Source organism: Zeus faber (genome assembly GCF_960531495.2).
Source record: "Zeus faber genome assembly, chromosome: 4".
Lineage (NCBI taxonomy): Eukaryota > Metazoa > Chordata > Actinopteri > Zeiformes > Zeidae > Zeus > Zeus faber.
This window is the reverse complement of record NC_137191.1, coordinates 13,993,310-14,015,167: the sequence shown is the minus strand read 5'-3', so window position 1 is coordinate 14,015,167 and position 21,858 is coordinate 13,993,310. Positions and strand designations below refer to the sequence as shown.

Sequence of the window (21,858 nt, the reverse complement as noted above, 5' to 3'; positions counted from 1 at the left end):
TGTGTGTGCGCGTGGGGGGAGAGAAGGATGGACGGACAAAGCCAGTGAGAGAAGGAGAAAGAGAGGGGGGGGGGGGTGTGAGAGAGAGAGAGAGAGAGAGAGGGAGAGAGAGGGAGGGAGGGGGAGTGAGAGAGAGAGAGAGAGTTGTGCTGAGTGGGATGGGCTGTGTCAGCAGGCAGCGATGCACTGCAGTTTTACTCCTTTTTTTTTTTTTCCACCATGGAAGTGCACGCCCTGTATTTGGGAAGAAGTAATTAGAAGACAATTCGAGCCAATCCACACCTGTCGATATGCAGACACATAGACACACACACACACACACACACACACACACACACACACACACACACACTCGATTCGTGGACCGGCATCAAAGTGAGATCCGAGTTGGTGAGGATCCGTGTCTTTTTGCACAGAAGAAGAAAAAATAAATTCAATTGGACACTAGATGGCCACGTCACACCGATCACCTTGATTCTTGGAAATCACAAAATTGCTGAAAACAAGTTTTCAACCAGTTTAGGGAGGACAGCCCCTGTTTCTAGGCAGATTCTTGTGTCTGTCTGTCTGTCCGTCTACAGTATCTACATAGGGTACATAGGGTATATAGTATGTCTACCACCTAAATGCCTATCAACGTCCCTCTACCTGTATACCTACTGTATATTCCCTTCTCTCCTTGTAATCTTTTCTATCCCTCCCTGTCAAACTCTGTCCCTATTATTTGGGTTTTTTCCTCATCCTCAATTCCACATGGGTAGAGCCATTCATCAACTGACAGGCCAATGTTTGTGTTTTGGGGTGGGGGTGGGCTGTGGGTGGGGGCGGGGTGGGGGCAGAGAATCGAGGCTAACGAGAGCTAGAAAACGGTGGCAAACGGAGGATAAGATGACAACGACATGGACGGGGACGAGCTGAAGGAGGAACGAGAGCGGCGAAAGGATGAAGAGATGCTTCACCATGTTAACCCGACGACGCCACTCACTGCAGCTTCTGTTTCTATTCTCTGCTCAAGCACGCCCTGCCCCTCTCGCCTTCATCCCTTGGATTGTATCAGGATTCTAGTTTTCCTGAATCTTGCTTTACTGTACTTGTACAAGGGGAATGGTGCGCCAAACATCTTTACAGCAATGCCCTCGGTCGGTTAGACGATGGATATTTGAATGGGTTTTAATGGCCGAAGATGTTTTGAAGTGGTTTTAAACATTTGTATCAAACGCAGCTAGATCAGAGCGCAGAGGATCAAATGCTTCTTCTTTTATTTATTTTTTTGGTCCGGAAGCATCCTCACAAGTGTGGAGCATCACAAGGTCTATCCACACTCCTGCTGACTAGCAGGACTTGAAACTCCGTAACTGGGTCATCAGTTTTGTGACGGTCAGAATCAAAGAATCACGGATGGAATGGTGAGCTACACCTCCACAACTCGAGTATGAGGTGTGCAATGCTGTTTGGTTGGAAAAAAAACAAAACAAAACAAAAAAAACCTCATGCTGAGATTATTGCTGCAGATTTGCCCCGGCACGGCGGAAAAATACAGCTTGCATTGCGTGCAGGCATCGAGACAGCACTGTGTCGGCAAAACACATGTTTAAGCACACACATCTTTTACAGTTTTTACTCCTTTAGATGTAAACACATTCAACAATTTTATATATATATTCTTGTTTTTTTAAAAGACAAGACAGTAAAAATGAAGAGAGAACAAATTTGCATTTGAGCTCTGATTACAAGTGTTGATAGTACATGTGAAAAGGTGACAACGGCGGTGAAGCGGGAGAGGGGCTACCAGAGTGTACGACTGTGTGCCATGTTTCAGCAACATCAACACGACAGTGTGTTTGTTTGGGAAAGGTGGTTGTGAAAACAAACAGTCTGAAATAGCAAAGATCGCACCACCATCAACGGCTCAGATATTTACATATCGTAACTGGAGATACCAACAAGAATGTCAACAAAGAGGAGTATTCCGTCCTTATACTTTGAACCCACCGGCGCATCAGCACCGCTTCTAAGGCAGACAGTGTCATCATGAAGTCCTTTTGATCGTGCTCATATAGTTCATCTGCATCTCACACTTCCACTTCCCAGTACGACTGCGCAAACCGGTCTTTATGGAAAGAAAATGTCCGTGGGAGTGATTGCGTCAGGGGTGGTGTTGGCGTGGTGCGCTGGAGAGGGGGCTTGGACTCTGGGGGAGGACGGGGTGCGGCGGAGTGGGTGCGTGCTGGGCCTGGGACCGAGGCTGGGGGGCGTGGAGGGCGACAGGACCTGATGTCTGGGTCTGGGACTGGCGGGGGGGAGTTCTGGGCTGGTACTGGAGAGGAGGCCTCTGCCCGGGCTGCTCGAATGCTCTTGAAGCGCGGCCAGAGTGGATCCCAGTTTGGACCACAACGCCCCCATCTGGACATACAAGAAATAACAGCAATGTTATATTACTCTCAGGCTTCGGGTGTAATAAGGAATAAGAATACAGGGTGCCGTTTTTTTGTTGTATCCAATAATATATATATTGTGTGTGTGTGTGTGTGTGTGTGTGTGTGTGTGTGTATGTGTGTGTGTGTGTGTGTGTGCGTGTGTGCCCATTTATGGTTTAAAAAAACAATAACACCCACCAGCATTAAGACACTAAGGGCATATTTAGTGTCCTCATAATCTCGGAATTTTGTCCTTTTAATTTAGTGTAAAAATGCTTTAATGCTATTTTAAACTCTTTTTTTTTTAAATTTTAAATTAATCTCCTGAATTACTCTCACGATTCAAACACACACAAATCCCAACTTATCTTTATAAATGTTTTCACTTGATGACTATAAACCACCTACTATATACCTGTGTGTGTGTGTGTGTGTGTGTGTGTGTGTGTGCGCACCTCGGTGTGTCCGTGGGCCCGAGAGTGTATGAAGCAGGCCAGGATCTGAGTGGCCAGCGGGAGGTGCGTGAGGATCAGCTGAGTCTCCTGGTGGAGACACAGCAGAGAGAAGTAGTTCCTCAGCTCCATGTTGATGATCGCATTCTCCTGCTTCAGAGAGAAGGAGAGAGAAGGAGAGAGAGAGAGAGAGAGAGAGAGAGAGAGAGAGAGGAAGTGTGTATACCAAGTCAACCAGACAATCCTTTCCAATGTATATAAGTTGAAGAACGTCAGACGGGGCTATACCTTAGTGAGGCGTGACTCCAGCTGCTGAGCACGGAGCAGGTCTTTCGCCACAGAGGGCGGAGATGACGTGCCCACAACCCGACGGGTGGTGGTCGATTTCTGCAGCAGAGCTTTCTGGTGCTCCATCAGCATGCTGTGCTCGTGCCGCTCACACAGCTCCTGTCGTTATAACAATAATTATGGCATGTTGTGTGTTTTCCCAGCGCTGTGTTCACTCAAAGGTTTTAATGCAAGGCCCACCGATCATCAAAGCGGAGCAGAATTCATTTCGACGATTTCATCTCCATCGCCAGTTTGCCGTTCGAGTGTCGCTTGAGCTCATTTTTGTTGCGTAACGACCCATTTATATCCTCATTTGTTTTTGTTTTTTCGCTGTGTCCGGGTTGCAGTACCTTGTATGACTGCAGCAGGTCCAGAAACATGTTCAGTTTCACCAGCACATTCACCTCCTCCCTGCTTCCCTGCTTCCAAAAAACATGCGTGCAGGCACGCGCGCACACATACACACACACACACACACACACGCAGGCACGCACGCACGCACGCACGCACGCACGCACGCACGCACGCACACACACACACACACACATTGCAGTTACTGATGCTCTGTCCTCATGCTGTCTGGCGTGTGGTGCTTCTGTGCCTCTCTATCACCTGCTGTTCTGCTTGGGCCAGTGTGGTGAACTCCTGGGACAGTCCTCGGAGACAGCGCCTCTGTGTCGTCCACACGGTGTCCCCCTGAGGCACCGGAGACAGGTTGTTTCCAAGCATACTGGGGGGAAAAGAAGGAATAAGCTTCGGCAACCTTTCTGTCCCAGCCGTCCATCGGTCCGCGGCCTCAGCGACCGCCGTTCCCAGCGCCTTTCGGTTTAGTTCGTTGCCACCGGCCCCCTTATCAAAGCCTACGGGGGAAAAGGTCGACTGACAGTTTCGTCTGAGCAAGGACGAGCATCCCGGATGTAACTTCGACGTCTCTGACTCCTTCCGAGTTGGCCGAAGAGAACATGCCGAAACTGTCGCCCTTTTCCCGGGCCTTTTTCTATGAAAAAAAACAAACATAGGGAATCGACAGAAATCCATACCTGAGTTCCTTGGAGAAGAGGAGCAGATCTGCAGAGTGTTCGTGAGATCTCTGACTCATTCTGTCCATCGTGTCCCTCAGGCACTGAAAACTGGACAGGATGTTTCCTGGTGATGCAGTCATTGTCGAATAAATACAGTATAAAAAACAGTAGTACATGTAAAATGACAACCTGACTGTATACCACGATGGGGCTATAATGCTATATGCTATTAAAATAATGCAATTGTAGTTGCAAATGCATTTCTGCAGATGATTTTCAAGTTATAGTGAACAAAAACTTCTGAATAAAAGCCTTAATGAATTCAAGGTTTTTTTCTTTTCAATACAAATCAATGAAATAATAATTTCCTGGGTCATTTCACTTTCCTCTGGCTTCGATTTTTTTTTTTTTCATCCCTTCTTCACAAATTGTTTCTGTTATTAATTTGTGGCCTATTTAATGTCACGACACATCGTCCTTGGAAGTTCATTCACATTACCGATCAGTTGACAATACAAGGTTGCCTGGGATTGGATGTCCGCTGGTAAATAGTGCTGAGGGGAAAAACAGAGAATAAATAAGTTGTATTTTTTTCTCATCAACTCCCCCATTTCATTTTCTTCATCTTCATTCCTTCTTTTTTTTCTTTTTTTCCAAGGGTTCAAAACATGCGGCTAGAATTTCAACGATCACACCGGATGCTGAGCGTATTAGTGCTATTTCCATTTTCAATAAATAGTTTTATTCGTATACACTGCGGGCAGTCTGTCAGACTGAAATGCAATTTTGGGAAAGAGCACCACGTATAAGGGGAAGAGACACTATATCAGCAGACACTTGAGCTAAAACAAACAGAGATTATGCAGAAGACCTCGGCTCGGGTCGCGATCTGGTTCGTCATGAATTCATCTCCGTGCTTTTTCAGCGACTCCGTCATCTTCAGCTGCACGTCCTACAGGGGTCAGAGCGAGGAGGGTCACGGGAAAAGAGCAGACAAACCTGCCACTAACGTTCAACTTTGCAGTATACAGTATATTTGATATATTTTTAACATCGCGACACTACACATTAAATGGCCAAAGGCGTCCTGATCTGGCCTCGGTGTCGAGGTTTCTCCAAATGAGGCGATGAAAAAACCGGGGGGGGCGTGTGTGGACGGACGCACCTCTGCACTGGCGCAGAGGAAGATGTCGACCATCTCGTCGCCTTTCAGGAAAGGGTGCTGTGTCACCAACGCGATGAACCGCTCCAAGCCTCGCCTTCGTTGCTCCACAAAATCTCTTTTGGACTGTGAGTTAAGCACTGGAACACAAAGCATGACATATTTACAGGAAGTATTACCTACAGCTGATGATTATGTATTATACAACCGTGCTATTGTGTGTGTATGTGTGTGTGTGTGAGACGGGGCTTACAATTCAGCCGGTAAACATTTTCCCATTTAGCGCAAATGCTGTGGAGAACATTTTTTTTTTCTTTTTTCGGCGCGTGTAGTGCAACTTTTCTGTGGGCACATTTGGGTTCCTACCCCCCTTCAGCATCCTCCTGGCGGGCAGCTGGGGCAGCATCCTGTAGGGGAACCTCTGCAGCAGAAGCTCCAGGAACAGATGGAAGTCGTTGTAGCGCCTGTGCACCGGCAGCCTGAAACGCTGCGACACGTCGGCGCACCCGAACGAGGTTTTACGACAACATCCCATAACAATCTTCGACAAAAGCAAAAAGCAGTTGTTACTTGAACTTTTGTCCTTGTACACACGGGCCTGTGTGAGTGTGTTCACTAACCTTAGTTGTGAGTTTGTATTGCACGTGTTTAAGGAAGGGCAATCCTTTCTTTTCTGGCATCAGCTCTACCTGTAAAGTATTAGTTTCACTTTAACTCTTTTTTTTTTTTTTTTTTACATAAATACCCGAAGACGTGTATTGCAGTTGACAGAGCATGGATTGGTTTGATTTTAATTGATGTTAAACAGATATAGTGCAAGGACGCGCACGGAATGTGACCTTTGCAGAGTCTTTGTCCAACAGATGTTGCAATGTCAGTGAATCCATGAGAGATCTCTGCCCCGATGCTTGCATCCTCAATGCTAGACAGACAGACAGACGAGCAGACAGACAGACAGAAAGAGATGGAGAGACTAGTAGGTAGAAGGTAGATACTGCCATGGCCATGTCGAATCCTCTTGTAGATTTCTAGTCATTTGGACAATAGTGGCTATAATTTTATTACAAAGACAACTTGATTGAAACCTCTGATCTGGAGTGCATGGATCGTTCCAGCACTGCTCCGTTTTTACATTTTTTATTCTAAAAAAAACCCGTACGCTTAAAGTCAATTATTCTACATATCAGCCGGGCGTCCAAGAACCCAAAAGCATCGGCAATGTATTGTACCTTCCTGGGAGTGGCCACTGGGGTACGTTCACTAGTGGATCAGGGTCCTGCTGGGCTCAGTAGTATTCCAAATGAGTGTTTAGTACGTCATAAACCACAGTGTGCGAAAACTCTGTTGATGACATACTACATCCGGTGAAATATCGTCGTGCGTAAACACTGCACACTTCACTGGCCAGCGCGTCCCACAATGCATTTCGAGGGCAGAACGCTGGTAAAAGTTTCCATGCGGGGGCCGTCGTCAACCCGACGGTGACGACGCTGTATCCGAGAAGCCACCCTTCTGTTTACCCACTCAAACTTAATTGGACATACTACTTCATGCAGAGATTGTATGGAGTGACATATCAAATCAATTTACTTCTGACCACAATTGTAGTTGATTGACCAAAAAGATAGGTTGACATGTGCATTTTTTTGGAAGGCACACTATTGATGAAAAAGTATATATATTAAATTTTTTTTTTTTTTTTTTACTTTGCAACCACACACTGTAGGATGCAACCAGCAAACAGGATGCGTCATTCAAGCTTCATCCTAAAGACTAAGCCTATTAAAGTCTGACCCCGTCTACCAACTGGGGCAGCAAGTTGGCTTTCCTGGCTTCCTTCCGGGAAGGATTAGCCTGACGCGGGCATGGGGGCACTGCACGGTTATTGGGAAGGACAGGCAAACTCAAACGCACACGCGCGCGCGCACCCACACACACACACACACACACACACACACACACACAAACACGTTGACAATGCAACAAACATCACATATATTACAATCTCCAATGTGTGCAGTGGCCGGGCACGCTCGTGACACTGAAGACAGGAGGTGTACGGGCGGGTCGGTTCCTTCTGGAGCACTAAGCACCTTGCGTACACCTGGTTCACCTGAATGAACCGTGCGTCTGATGCACAGAGCAGCGAAAGGAGCGGGGACCACGAGGCAACGATAGCGGGTTCAGAGTTGATCACAGAAAGTAGGGGAAAGGGAGAAAACGTTATTCAAATAAGTGTACGATTTGAGCGCCGCCCTGGTGGCTCAAGCAGGCAATGTGCAGTGTGCAGCAAATGACTGCATCATTTGCTGTCTCTCCCTCTCCCCCAGCAAAAAAATGCCTAAAAACATGTATATTTATATATAAGGTGTTAATAAATGCACATAAACAATACATGTATTTGAAGACAGACAGACACAGACAGACACACACACACACACACACACACACACACAAACACAGATTCCCTCACTAACAACCAAACTCGTTATAAATATGTATTTTTCCTATGTGGCCCTGAGTGGACCACTGTGTCTGAAGAATCTTGAGATAGAAATGTTGCATAAACAGTGTTCATTCTAGCTTTGCAAAATGAAATTCAAAGAAGTACTTTTTTAAGCGCTATGCTTTTCATTTTCGAGGAAATGCAAAGCAAATATAATCAATTTTCAATGTGATCTTTATGAATTCAAATATAATATGAGATTCATATCGTTGTCTATAACCACTATTTGCTGTATATATTACATATACACTATCAATGTGATTGTATCTACTCTATTATACTGTACGTGACTGTACGTAATTATAAATTACGAAAAAAATATCACAGCTTTTCAAATCATGGCGTTTTTTCAAGGATCTTTCAAGCACTTCAGCACAAAAAGGAGCTATTTTCGAGGTATTCCAGTACTTACATTTCTGAGGTTGAAACTGAAGCACTTCAAGGACCTCAAGGGCCCGGTGAGAACCCACGCACAAAGCACTCCAACAAATGAATAGGACAATGAGAACTGTGTTAACATTGTTCTGCTTGATCTGTTCCCTCCCTGTTTAAAATTCATCTAATCACAAACTATAGACGCATGTAAGGCAGTGGCGGGCTCCTTCCCCGCTCCTTCCCCGCTCCTTCCCCGCTGCTGCTGCTGCTACTGCTGCCGACCTCCTCCTGTCTGAGCAGCGGATCACCTCCACCTACTGTCACCTGGTGCATTTCACCTGTGCCCCCAAAGCGCCTCCAAAATGTTGTTTGGACATAAATGTTGATTGGACACAGGCACGCACGCTCACGCGCGCGCACACACACACACACACACACACACACACACACGCACACACGCACACACGCACGCACGCACGCACGCACACACGTCTGATTAGAAGGGAGCTTTACGTGCTACCTGGAGTATTACACGTTACGTAACGTGTCCGTGCGTGCGTCCCTCAACAGTGCGATGGAGGCCGACAGTTGACATGATGATGAAATATATAAATGCATAAATTTTTCGACATGACACAAAATTAAATTAGTAGGGGGGGAGTCATTTTGTACGTACATGCATATATATATATATATATATATATATATATATATATATATATATATATATATATATATATATATATATATATATATAAAATATATAATAGGTAGCCAACTTTAACCTCGTGTTGTAAATTTATATATAAATAAATAAATTATATATATATAATTCATTTTGTACGTACATGCATATATTATATATATATATATATATATATATATATATATATATATATATATATATATATATATATATATATATATACACACACACACTGTATGTATGGCTACTTATTCGCCAGCTCCTTATTCGAATATTTCAGTCCACCTTAAATGGCCGCAATACCGTCGTTTAGCCTGGAGATGGTTCAGTTTTATCAAACAACACTGCTCCAGTAAAATCTCTTGTAACTCTTGATTCTGATCACAGGTTACATTGTTTGTCATGCCCAGGTGTCTGACGTTTTGAAAACATTGCCGGAGAGCCATTAGCAGTTATTGAAAAGGTTACAAAGACACAGTAAGACCAGAGATTAGTAATAGAAATGTGATTTTCGCAATAAAAACTCCTAATGGTGAAGTCACGACAATCAGGCGGAAGGTGCAATCACTTTATTCCTTTCTCCTTTAATAACAGTACAGTCCAAATGTGCCATGTCGTGTTTCTGGTTGCTTCATAGAGTAGCTTTGCAAAAAAATAAAATGACAATGTTCCATTTAAAAATACATCCTGGGCAGTGGTTGTTTGTTTTATTCTTCCGAATACAGCATTTTCATTTATAAAGGCCTCGATAGCGCAGGACATCGATTAGTCACTAAATAGAGCCATCTACAGGACAAATAACAGTATTGCGGTCATTTAAGGTGAACTGAAAAATTCAACCAGCAAACTTCAGCCTCGTAGATACAACTTAAATATAAAACACACACACACACACACACACACACACACACACACACACACACACACACACACACACACACACACACACACACACACACACACACACATATATATATACACATATGAATGCAATCTAATTCAGTATATGCGGAATATGTGTAGAGAACAATTACTCATTGTATTTCATTGTTGTAGATTTGAAGAAAAATAACAAACCTCACTCCAGCGAACGAACCTGATAAAACAAATATCAAATATGCAATCCAAACAATAAAGGCCATGTAATATCCATTGTTTGCCTTAACGTTGTCCAGTTATTGTTTTTGCGGCGCATTTAATAAGCCTCAAGATTTACGGTGACGTGTCGAACCGCATCTGGTGCGAATTAACTGCATTGTAAGTGCGTTAATTACAAATTGAAGTCAGCAAATGTTACACACCCAACTCTTTACGGTTATTTATTTGTTTCTGTCTGTCTGTCTGTCTGTCTGTCTGTCTGTCTGTCTGTCTGTCTGTCTGTATGTATGTAGGTAGGTATGTATGTATGTATGCATGTAGAAAAGAAGAAGAAACAGTCTTTATTCGTCACGCAACACACCACACTACAACACATGCTTGCACACACACACACATGCACATGCTTTTGATGGTGGCCGGTGAAATGGCTCCTCTGCATTTGACCCATCCTGGCTTGTCCTTCCTCCGGGGCCACGGCCAGGAGCAGTGGGCAGCGTACGTGGACGCGCCCGGGGACCAGGTGATGAGTGTCCATCGCTGGTCAGACGATGATGGGTGCATGTTTTTTTGGGGGGGGGGGGTCCTTGTGAGGGAAACCCCACGTGAGCACGGGGGGGGGGGGGGGGGGGGGGACATGCAAACTCCACACAGAAATGCTCCCATTTGGGAGATAACCCGTGCCACTAGGCATGCCATGTAGGCGTGTATGTACTGTATTTATGTATCTATTCATTCATTCATATTCTCATTTGTTTCGTTTTCACTCTTAACGTTATCAACACGCGTTATCATCGTCCCCTGCTCCTTGCGGCCTTTCGGGACCAGGACGACGCCGTTATGCGCAGCTCCCGCGCAGCCTGAGCCCTCTGCAACACTGCGGCTCCGTCTCAAATCGCCCTAAATCTCCGAGCGGCGACGCCCCCCCCCTTGTCCCGCGGCTCTTCCGCTATTGGGCGGGAACGTCACAAGTACCGCCCCCTTGAGACGTTTCCACCAATCAGCTTCGAAAACAGCGCGTGCCGAGGAGACGCAGGGAGGGTGTTGAAGCGCGGCCCCGAATTTTGTTTCGGCGTGTCTGCCCGGTTGCTAGACGACTCGACACCCGGAACGCCGAGGTTTAAACAGCCACGGCGACGACGACAACAACAACAACAACAACAACCGCAGCAATAACAACAACAACAACAACAACAGCAGCTGTTTGTTGTTTCGCACATCCTGCAGGAAGGACAGACGCCGGACGAGGGCACGGTGTCAAAGAATGATCACAATGATCTGGACCCGTGTGTCCCGTGTGTAGCCTAACACAGCGAGTCTCCATGGCCATGGTTCTCCACGGCCAGTAGTGGGAATCGTTCGCACGATGGAATCGTTTGAGGAAAATCCCAAGTTTTCCATTAAAAAAAACAACCACATTTTAGAATAGAAACGGCGCCGTTTCTCACATGTTGCGCACAGCGCCTGCGAAGATGTCAGTCGAGGGAAGTGATGTTCAGACGGACGAGGACTTCGAATTTGTAAGTCCTTGTTTTCTCATTTTTGTTCTTATATGTATTCTGATTTATGTGCTTATTTTTTATTCTTATCGGTGTTAATAGTTTGACCTTTATTTCTGTTCTCCCTATTCTTAATTGTATTATTTTTCTTCTTATTTTAGTTTTGCGTTCTGCAGTAGTAGTTGTATCATGATGAGTATTCTCTACATGTAGAGTATACTCACTACATGGAGAGTATACTCATTGCGTCTAGTGTAGGTTAACTACATGTAGTGTATACCCACTACCTGTAATGTATACTCACTACATGTAGAGTATGCTCACTACATGTAGAGTATGCTCACTTCACGTAGAGTATGCTCACTTCACGTAGAGTATGCTCACTTCACGTAGAGTATGCTCACTTCACGTAGAGTATGCTCACTTCACGTAGAGTACGCTCACACTACATAGAGTACGCTCACACTACATAGAGTACGCTCACACTACATAGAGTACGCTCACACTACATAGAGTAGGCTCCCTACACGTAGAAAATACTCCCTACACATAGAGAATACTCCATACACGTAGGGTATACTCCATACACGTAGAGTATACTCCATACACGTAGAGTATACTCCATACACGTAGAGTATACTCACTACATGTAGAGCATACTCATTACGTGTAAGGTATGTTCACCACGTGTAGTGTATACCCACTACTTGTAACGTATACTTACTACACATAGAGTATGCTCACTACACGTAGAGTATGCTCACTACACGTAGAGTATGCTCACTACACGTAGAGTATGCTCACTACACATAGAGTATGCTCACTACATCTTGTGTATGTTCACTACGTGTAGTGTATACCCGATACCTGGAATGTATACTCTCAAGGCTCCCACTGTAGGGCATGATGTATGATGCCCAACAGTGGGAGTCATGCTCAAAGCCATGCTCACTTTCTCACTTGATCTTTTGGACCCCAGGCAGAGGATCTGTTCTCTTACTCGGAGCATGAGAAGGTAATCACATAATTCACTCCATAACTCATCCATAACTGAGGCGGTTCATGTTCCAGAAATAATGTACTAGTAAAAGTTACAGTAAAATACTTTTGCGTCCTCTCTGCAACCCCATCAAACAATTAAAACTGTAAAGAGATGCCTCGCTGTCTCCGTTCTCTCTTTATGGGAAGGCTTTTTCACAATCGAGAGTATGTTTTTAAGTATGCGTTTGAATTTGTCCTTGTAACAGATTGAGATCTGTGATCGCTGCTTTAACAACTTCTGATTGTGTTCCATCAGAGAACAAGGAAGAAGAAAACTTCCGCCAAACCTCCTTCCTTTCCAAGTAAGACCTGCTCAACGATAACTGAAAGTGTAAGGGGAGAATGATACGTAAAGCAAAGGTGTGGTTATGTTTTGTCCAGAGATCCCCCCCGATAAGCAATGAACATGCCCGGAAAATAGCGTAAGTACTTTAGTTTCCATTCCAAATGCGCTAATTTTATTTCATTTATTCATTCAGTTGTGTTCTCCTGTTCTTTTTAGTCTACTTTGATATTTGATTTGCATAGTGATCTACCAGAGGTTCCGACAATTGCATTACTTTTTTTTCCTGTATACTTAATTAGAAATGCTAAATTTGGCCACCCTGCTGCCCAACACTTTGAACCAAGTCAGCCTCTACCCACAGTGTGAAAGCCACTGTGCCATAGTGTAGACTTAGCTTGGGGCATTTGGCTTCACCATAGTCGTCTAACATAAGAGTGTACTTCTAAAAAGTTTGTGTGTGTGTGTGTGTGTGTGTGTGTGTGTGTGTGTGTGTGTGTGTGTGCGCGTGTGCGTGTGCGTGTCAAGAATCCCCGTACCTCTGCCGCCTGAACCTCAGCTCCAGGCGGGCGGCAGTGACTGCTTGGAGGCAGCCGAGGGCGTCCCTGGGGGAAGACGGCGTGGATACTGGAGACACCACGGGCCACACCGCCTCCGCTCGCCTGGGCTCCCTCAGCAACGGGCACGGTAGTCCGGGGCGCTCTGTAACACAGCTGTAACCATAGCTACACAACCAAAAGTCTGCCCGCCCCCCCCCCCCCCCCCCCCCGGGAAAGTTGCAGGAGTGGCTTCTGAGTCATGGGGGAACTAGATTGTGTAGAAGGGAAGGAGGAGAAATATGCCTCCGAATGTTTTCACAGCTGCTATTGGTGAACCTCCGGCTTTTGAATGGATGTGTGATTTGTCACATCTGGAGACAGTCTTCATGTTTTTCTGAGGAACCTTGTAAGATTCATGGCCGTGTCCCTGGCACAGGGTGTGTGCAAGCGCGTCAATAGGTGGTGATATGGAAAACTGCACGACTCCATTGGCTACGAGGTGAAACGTTTTCTCGTATCCCTTTCTCTCTCTTTCTCTCTCTCTCTCCCGCCTCATCTAGATCTGTCGCATTTGGCGAGGTCGGAATGTGACGTCACAGCCGAGGTCCTGAGACAGAGCACGGCGGCGAGGAAAAACAAACCGGCTCCGCCGATGTCCAACGGTACGCGAGGGCGGGAGGGATTAACATCCTGGGAGCTTTGCCGTGAGTGGCTGAAAGTACGGCTGAGGGTGGGGATTCGGCAGGAGAGAGATCTCATAGGCTGTTGACGTGCCAGCTTCTCAGGTACACCTGAGAAGGCATGTTTGTTCACATTGAAGTTGAGTCAGCTTTTCCCTCCTATACCCTGCACAGGTAGCGCTGAATATAGAGGCAAAGAGGAGATGTACGAAGAGAACATTCGCTTGAAAAAGGTAAGCAATAAACAATATTCTACTTTTTTTTTTTTTAATTTCTATTACAAATTAATGTAAGTGTGCATGTGTGTGTGTGTGTGTGTGTGTGTGCGTGTGTGCGTATCTGTCTAAGATGTCTTACAAAGCAAAAATTGGACTCCATCAAATGCTGTTTTTTGGGTGGGGCGGATTCACACACGAGAGACATGGATTGGAAGCTGTGACGTGTCAACCAAGTTTTACAATCTTCAGTTTCAAAGTACCCTCATGTAGAAGACATTTATTGATTTAAAAAATAAATAAATAAATACAGGATAGATAAATCTTTTTTTTTTTCTCCACGGGGAACTTCAAGTTTTCACTTACTTCACTTAGACTTCATAAAACTCCTTGATATTCCCATGCTTTTTTTTTTTTTTTTTTTTTTCCCTCCCCCCAAATACTTCTCATTCTCCCCAGCTTATTCAGCTAGACGTTGAGACACTCATCCGAGCTGGTGATGGTCAATACTGAGTCAATGCGCCACGTGCGCAATGCGTCAAGGACCGAGCTCACATTCAAACTTGGCCTTGGCTGACTTGCGCTCTGTGACGGTTGGCTCATGGAGTTTGTCTCGGATGGTAGCGAGTTATTTGTACTGTTGTTGTGGCTCCAAGGTAAGATGTCACAGTGGGGAAATGTATGATTTATTTTGTCATTCAGATCCATCCCCTTTCAGAGGGGAGAGTCTGCAGAGTCTCAGCTCTAGGAACATTTTTTGAACACCATGGTTGAAAGGGAGGGTTGAAACGGCATACAATTTAGTAAATCAGTGTATGTCCAAAACCAAAACATTTTCAAATAGTATGCAAAAAGTACCAGGGTCACATACTATACCATGCTGGAAAGTGCATCCTAAAATGCATCGCGAGGTCAAGATCCTGGTAAAATGTATATGCGGTTCTATTTGGATGCCGTCATTGTTTACTTTTCTTTGTTCCGAGTCACCACGACGTTTCCTCATTATTCCCTCCGATCTGTGACCCGTCTTGTTGTTGTCGTTGTTGTTCCTTCTTCTCAGAGTCTCCACGAACAAAGGTCCGACAACCAGCAGATGAAGACCAAGCTGCGCCGCCTGGAAGAGGATCAGTCGAAAAGGGAGAGACAAATCGAGGAGCTGTTGGACCCCACCAAAGTACGACGGTTAGGCCGAGGCGTCGTGTCGCGGGTGGATGCGATCCATTTCCAATGCTGTCGTTGATGGTGACTTGTGTTGTTTTTGCTGAAGGGCTCCGAATACGCTCGTAGCTTTGTGGATAAGAAAAAAGAGGGGAGTGTGGTGAGTACATATAATCGTGTGGCGCCGGTGATTTTTATTTTTTTGCCATAACATTTTCCTGAAACTGAAAGGCTTTCATAGCAGTTGCTGTCTTAAAGGTGATGAACGGCCTTAAACAGAAAATTCTGAAGCTGGAGCAGCAGTGTAGAGAGAAAGAAAAGGCCTTAAGGTAAAGTACCTTTCCACTTATGTAACTGTGTTTTCCTTTATCCATTTGTGACGCGGGTCTTTCATGATCTCTCTCTCTCTCTCTCTCTCTCTTTTCCTTCCTTCATCCCCTTTCTTCTTCTTCTCCAGTCAATTGCAAAGTGAGCTGAGGACCACCAACGTAGAGGAGTTGAAAATCACTGTAGAAACGTACTTTGAGGAGGTAAAAACAAAGGAGCATTGACCTCGTTGTCGTAAATATTCGTAGTAAATGCTTTTACGTGGGGGAAAAGTTGGGTGAATACCATTTTTCAGCTTTCCACATTTGAATGTAAACCAACCACATATGACCTGACATACGGAAGTCTTGGTTAGTTGAATTAGCAGAAATTTATTTTAATTTAAAATTTAAAATTATGAACAATGAGAGTGCATGGGTTAAAAATGCAAATAAAAAATTTATGACAATATCAAGTTTCCCTACGAAAAGTGTAAAAGAAAGAAACATTCTTATCCTAATACGTATGGCTGTTGTTGTTGTTGTTGTTGTTGTTGTTGTTGTTGTTGTTTTTCCAGATCCAGAAGCTAAGAATGCTCCTCGAAGCGGCAGAAAAAAGGTAAGGTAAAGATATAGCCTCCAGAAGAAAGCCTCATTTCAACCTGGTACGAGCGTTTAACCTAAGCCTAAACCTAGGAAAAACAGAACAAAAAAAAAAAAAACCCTCGATAAAACCTCCGCTCACCCCTTTCCTTCCTCTGCAGGGGACGCATGGAGAGCAAAGCCTCGCACAGACAGAAGAAGACGCTTGGCTCCACGGTTCTGCGTCTGTCAGACAACCTGAGGCAGCTGAAACAGGAGAATTCTGCGCTAAGAGAGGAACTGGACATCGATAGTCCTGTTGGAGAAATCAAAGGTTTATATACACACACACACACACACACGCACACACACACACACACACACACACACACACACACACCTAGAGGACCACTGTGCACACCGGGCGTCTCTCAGTGTCCTTTCGCTTTCCGAGATCGAGCCAAAAATCCTCAATTTCGTTGTTGCCGTATTTGATGATTCGGCCCTGGGGTCGCGCTGGGGTCAACTGATCGGTGTTGGTGTTGGTGTTGTGCTTGCCTGTGTGGCTTATCGTTCTGATGTTCTCCAGGTTATAGGGAGTGGAGTAAACAGAGGCTTGTGAGAAGAATGTTGGAAGTAGAGAAGGTGAGGGAAGCAACGTTTCCAAATTATTTTTTTTATTTTAGATTCCATGTTTCAATCCAAACTTCCCTCCTCCTCCTCCTCCTCCTCCTCTCAGAGGCTGGAGCACAGCAGGAAACATGCCCGCTCAGCAAAGAGCAGTCAACAATTGGATCAAGGGGTTCAGACCATGCCTACGGAGATCCTGGATGCCGCACGGGCTGTTGCCGTGGCAACAGAGGCAGGGGTTCCCATGGGAACGGCTGCTATGCATGGGGAGGAGGTGTCTTTTCTGAGAGGTCGTGTCAACCGATTGGAGGAGGAGTTGGGGGCGTTCCAGGAGACACTGATAAGTAAAGAGTAAGTGAATGGTGACGAGGGGTGGAGTGGATGTGAGACCCGCCCTCGGGCTTACGATGGGAATCGGGTGCTTTTAATCACAGAAAAAAAACCTCAAATAAGACCACGCACAGACTCCATATTTTGATGTCAATGACGTTGCTATGTCACTTTATTGGAGCATCCCTGGCAGTTGCCGTGTCTACAGTACGTCGCCGCGATGGCCGCCCGGTTTGCTTCCTCTGTCGCTGAAATTGTGTCTCCTGTTGTTCTTGGGAGCAGCGACGAGCTGAAACGACAGAGGACAGAAAGAGAGGAAATGGTGGCAGAGGCAGAAAAATGGAAGGTTGACCAAATAAATGAGCGTGAAAAAGAGAGGCAGGAGCACAGGTCGGTTGTATGTGTGCATGTACAGTATGTACGACGTACGTGCTTGTGGCGCACAATATGATTTGATTCAGCGTCAATTGATTCACAATGTAACACAATTGTTATTGATATGTACGACCGTATTGTATATGTATGTGACAAATAAACCTCTTGAATCTTGAATCTTAATAGACTGCGGCGCTGCATGTTTTTTTTTCTGTTTCTGCATCAAGTAAAGACCACGTCTCCGCTTGTAGCTCTTGACGCTCCGTTTGTTTGTGCACATTGCATGGGTTCAGACGGGAGCGGGAGCACTTTCTGCTGAGGATCCAAAGTCTGGAGGGAGGAGTTTGCAGCTCCTCACACGCGGACCCCGCCGCTCCCCGCCTCGCTTCCCCCGCACCCGCAAGGCCGCAGCGCGACGGCGGCGCAGAAGGGGAGGAGGGGGCGGGAGGGGGGGAGAGGCCGAGTGACCCGGCGGAGGAAAGTGGGGACTCGATGAAGAAGAGAGGAACCGGGGAGAGGCGGAAGGAGAGGAGAGAGAAGGCAGCCCGCACCGTCCAAGCCAGCTGGAGGAAGCACAGAGAGAGGGTGCGTGATGAAACAGGGGGGAGGGAAGGCTTTCATGGCCACGATTTGCCGGTTATGTAGTGATGTTATGCAGGTTTTTTTGTTTTTTTTTCCCCCATCAAATCAATTTTTCTCTTTCTGTTTCTCTCTCGCTGGTCTCCGTCTTTAGGACCTTGTGATGTTGCAGTCGACATTGAGAGGCCATCTTTTCAGACAAGCACAGCTCAGGGACGAGCAGAGAGATGTACACAGGGTATGAAATGTGAAAGCACCTTCACGTATAATCACAGTTCAGCACTTACACGTATAAAGACATAACTGCAGAGCAATTTAAAAGAGACGTACTCTCTAACGTAGCAGACGCATTATCACATTATAAAATATAAATTATATGACCTTAATGCTATATCACAAATCCCAGAAAAGTTTTCCTTGTCATTTATTAAATGAAAATTAATATATTAATATAAAAATATATATCTTCAAGGGCATACTTTCTCTGCACTTGCGGCTAAGATTTTCTTGAAGCTGCCTCCACTTAACGTTTTTTGCCATTTTGGAGGAAGCACCAAAGCTCTTATGTTTTTTTTCATGTATTCTAATATAAAACACTTGTCAACTGTGATAAACCTAACAAAATCCAATGTAGTGGCCGACGAAGTCTTTAGAAAATAATTGTCAATTTCTAATGGTAGCTTATAGGGGTTTTATATATATATGCATCTGGAAATATTTGTCAATAGAGAGTTAATGGGTCATTATTATTATTGTGCAGAACCACTGGAGGGCATTAGAAGAGATTGCCACAAAAACCAACGTTGCAGTTCAGTCAAATAACCACCAGGGGGCATAAACAGTGCCACCTGGTGCAAGATAGGAGTCTTCACCACTCTCACTTTTTCTCTCCTTTCCTCCCTCTCTTTTGCTATTTGGCAACGGAAACGTAAAAGAGACATCCCCCCTGTCAGGCAATCCCCCAAAACAGCAGCAGTGATGTCACCTCCTCTGCAGATGGGGAGCTGGATGGTGTTGCCTTGACGATGATACAGTCTTCGTTTAGGGGTCATCTGGTTCGCTGTCAACTCGCAACAGAGAGGTAATGGACATAAAAAAACAATACAATATGATGAAAACGATAGAAAAAGATGAATAAGATACCATACGTGCCCTTTAACTGTGAAATATAGTTTGTAATGTGTGTTGGCTCAAATGCTTTTCCTGACTTACCTGTACTCGACAGACGAACAACCCCCACAACGTGTCCTCCCACCAGATCAGGTAATTGTTCAAGATTCAAGATTTTTTATTTGTCTATTTGTTTATGTCTGTTTGTTTATTTGTTTATTTGTTTTTATTTGTTGTAATCATAGTGGGGTTTATAAGTTCCCATGGTAGATCAGACTACCAGCTCAAGAGACCGTGGGTGTGTTTGTACAATGGTGTGCTTATTGTGTGTGTGCACATTTGAGTTACTATTTAATATGTACGTTTATCTGTATATTTTTCGGTCACATGGTCATACACCGAGGTTGTACAACACTATGAAAGGATATATGAAATCCTTTCATAGTGTTGTACAACCTCGATTTATGACCATTTTCAGGCAAAGATTTGCACAAAAATCAAAAGGAGCTGCACAAATGTTTAGGCGGTTTAGATTCGCACTCCGATATCTGTTTTCTTTTTTTATTTGCATTTTAGGGGGCGGTTTTACATAGTTTTCTGCAAGGTAAACAGTGTTTTCTATCACCTGCAGCTGAGTTGGAGCTCCATTTGGAGCCAGACTCTGGGGACGCCAAAGCAAACGACTCTGATGATTCTGACGACATCATTATATCTCCATCACGTCCATTGAGGTCCAGGGAGCAGAGATTGCTCTAGACCCTGTGTGTGTGTGCGTGTGCGTGTGCGTGTGTGTGCGTGCGTGTGTGCGTGTTATCCCGCGTTGGACAGAATATCGACCAATCTTTGAATATTCTGCTGATCCGTGTATGCAATGTTCAGACTCCATGTTCCCCAGTTTACAGTCTGAATCTAGTAGTCTAGTGGAGCAGGGTGGATTTCACCCGTATACTCTCCCAGATGCAAAACCAGCAAAAAAATTAATGTCCTAACGTCTGTACCAACAGCCCAAGTAATGTAGGTCTATTATGAAAAGTGTATTCCATCTTGTCCTTGTCAGTTCATTTCTACTGTTGATTTGGTTCATATTTATGTTCATATTTTTGAAGTGCCTACTGTATGTAGCCTCAAAATGTGTAGAAATATATATTTGTCATCATGTGTTGATCATGTTTTGTCTTTTAGCTGGGTTTGTCCCAAATCACACAGATGCCTGCACCACAGCAGTTCATCTGAGAGTCGTCTGCTTTTCTTTTTCTTTCTTTCTTTTAAATGTTTTATTATAAAAATGAACAATGCATCATGTTTTCCTGTATGACTCCAACCATGTAATGATAAATATCGACATATCTATTATTGGTGCAAACTGATTTTGTTTTTTAATCACTGCTGCCATTTCCGATCCAGTTCACTGTTGTTTATAGGCCATGGAGAGATGCATCTGCGTTGTGCGTGTGGGATGGAACGTGCAAACAATCCCACACAGAAACCGACGTGCTTGTCTGTTGTGCACTACTTTTCAAGACATACTCGTTCATATATATATTTTTTGGAATAAAACTTTTGCTTTTCCTCCACGTGTCTCAAATGCAAATCTCTAATTGGAGACAGAATCTGTTTACTCGGCCAAGTACATTGTCACGCACACACACGCACACACACACACACACGCACAAGAATAACATGTATGTAACGACTGTTATTAACACGATGCACTAGCAGCTTTCCAACAGTAGGGGGCGACCTTTTTGCGCATTTTATTCTCACACACACGCACACACACGCACACACACACACACACACACACGAACAGTGCAGAGCAGGCTGCAGCAAAGCTCAGTCCTCGGAGGCTTTTTGGGACGCTCCGTGTTTTTCACGCCGCGAATGCCCTGAAACGACAAGCCGCGCCGGGTCGAGGTGGACATCTGCCACGAACAAAAGCGGGATTCGCTGGCAGCAGACGCCGCTGGACTGCGGGCTCGGTCGGCGACGTTAACCCCCTCGCGCCCCGCCGCCGCGGTCTCCTCGCCTCTAATCCGGAGCGGAGCGGTATTCGGCGTCTCGGCCCGATGTGAACGGCTCCGAACGGGGAACAGGTCGATGGTGGAGCCTGAGGCCGGCTGGCTCGTCGAGGCTGCGGGCGAGTGGATGCTCTCCGGGAAGACAAAAGGAGGACGTTACCCCGGCGCGGAACGTTGCGGTGGTCCGTTCCCCCCGCGGCTGGAGAAGGTGGGTGGTTTACACTGTTGCGCCGGTGCCAACCCCCCCCCCGTAAATGTACAATATCGGTGTCGGTGCTGCATTATTACGGACAAAGGGGTCTGACATCTTAACTCGCGTCGGAGTCGACCTTCACGTTCCGCTCCGCGGGTGTTTGTGGCGTTAAAGGGCCCGAAACAGCCGCGTCGTCCCTGCGGCTCTGCGGCGAAATACAGCGAACCGCGTCGTGTCGTGGGCGTTTAATGACGTC

General features: G+C 45.4%; 3 protein-coding genes across 3 annotated transcripts in view; 2 read left to right on the top strand and 1 right to left on the bottom strand.

The window, feature by feature from the left end:
* Positions 1-2,112: 2,112 nt before the first annotated feature.
* On the bottom strand, positions 2,113-6,063 carry LOC307229433 (sorting nexin-8-like; the record flags this gene model as incomplete). Its single annotated transcript, XM_079999433.1, has 10 exons — positions 2,113-2,403; positions 2,873-3,022; positions 3,158-3,316; positions 3,550-3,618; positions 3,812-3,929; positions 4,240-4,345; positions 5,059-5,173; positions 5,387-5,523; positions 5,750-5,870; positions 6,004-6,063. 10 exons carry the CDS (start codon positions 6,061-6,063, stop codon positions 2,113-2,115), a joined length of 1,326 nt encoding a protein of 441 aa, XP_079855559.1.
* A 5,113-nt stretch (positions 6,064-11,176) lies between these two features.
* iqce (IQ motif containing E) lies at positions 11,177-20,874 on the top strand. The gene is made up of 20 exons (XM_079999373.1): positions 11,177-11,585; positions 12,544-12,579; positions 12,862-12,907; positions 13,417-13,575; positions 13,988-14,089; positions 14,282-14,340; positions 15,383-15,496; positions 15,590-15,640; positions 15,739-15,809; positions 15,938-16,010; positions 16,364-16,404; positions 16,550-16,701; positions 16,957-17,012; positions 17,107-17,348; positions 17,610-17,717; positions 17,996-18,287; positions 18,436-18,519; positions 19,217-19,362; positions 19,507-19,544; positions 20,023-20,874. Exons 1-20 carry the CDS (start codon positions 11,514-11,516, stop codon positions 20,145-20,147), a joined length of 2,067 nt encoding a protein of 688 aa, XP_079855499.1. The 5' UTR covers positions 11,177-11,513; the 3' UTR covers positions 20,148-20,874.
* A 416-nt stretch (positions 20,875-21,290) lies between these two features.
* The window catches only part of LOC307229748 (protein tweety homolog 3-like), a 28,614-nt gene continuing 28,046 nt past the window's right edge, over positions 21,291-21,858 (top strand). Inside the window, exon 1 of the mRNA XM_079999804.1 lies at positions 21,291-21,617. The gene's annotated coding sequence lies outside the window, so the exon portion shown is untranslated. The remainder of the gene's footprint in view (positions 21,618-21,858) is intronic.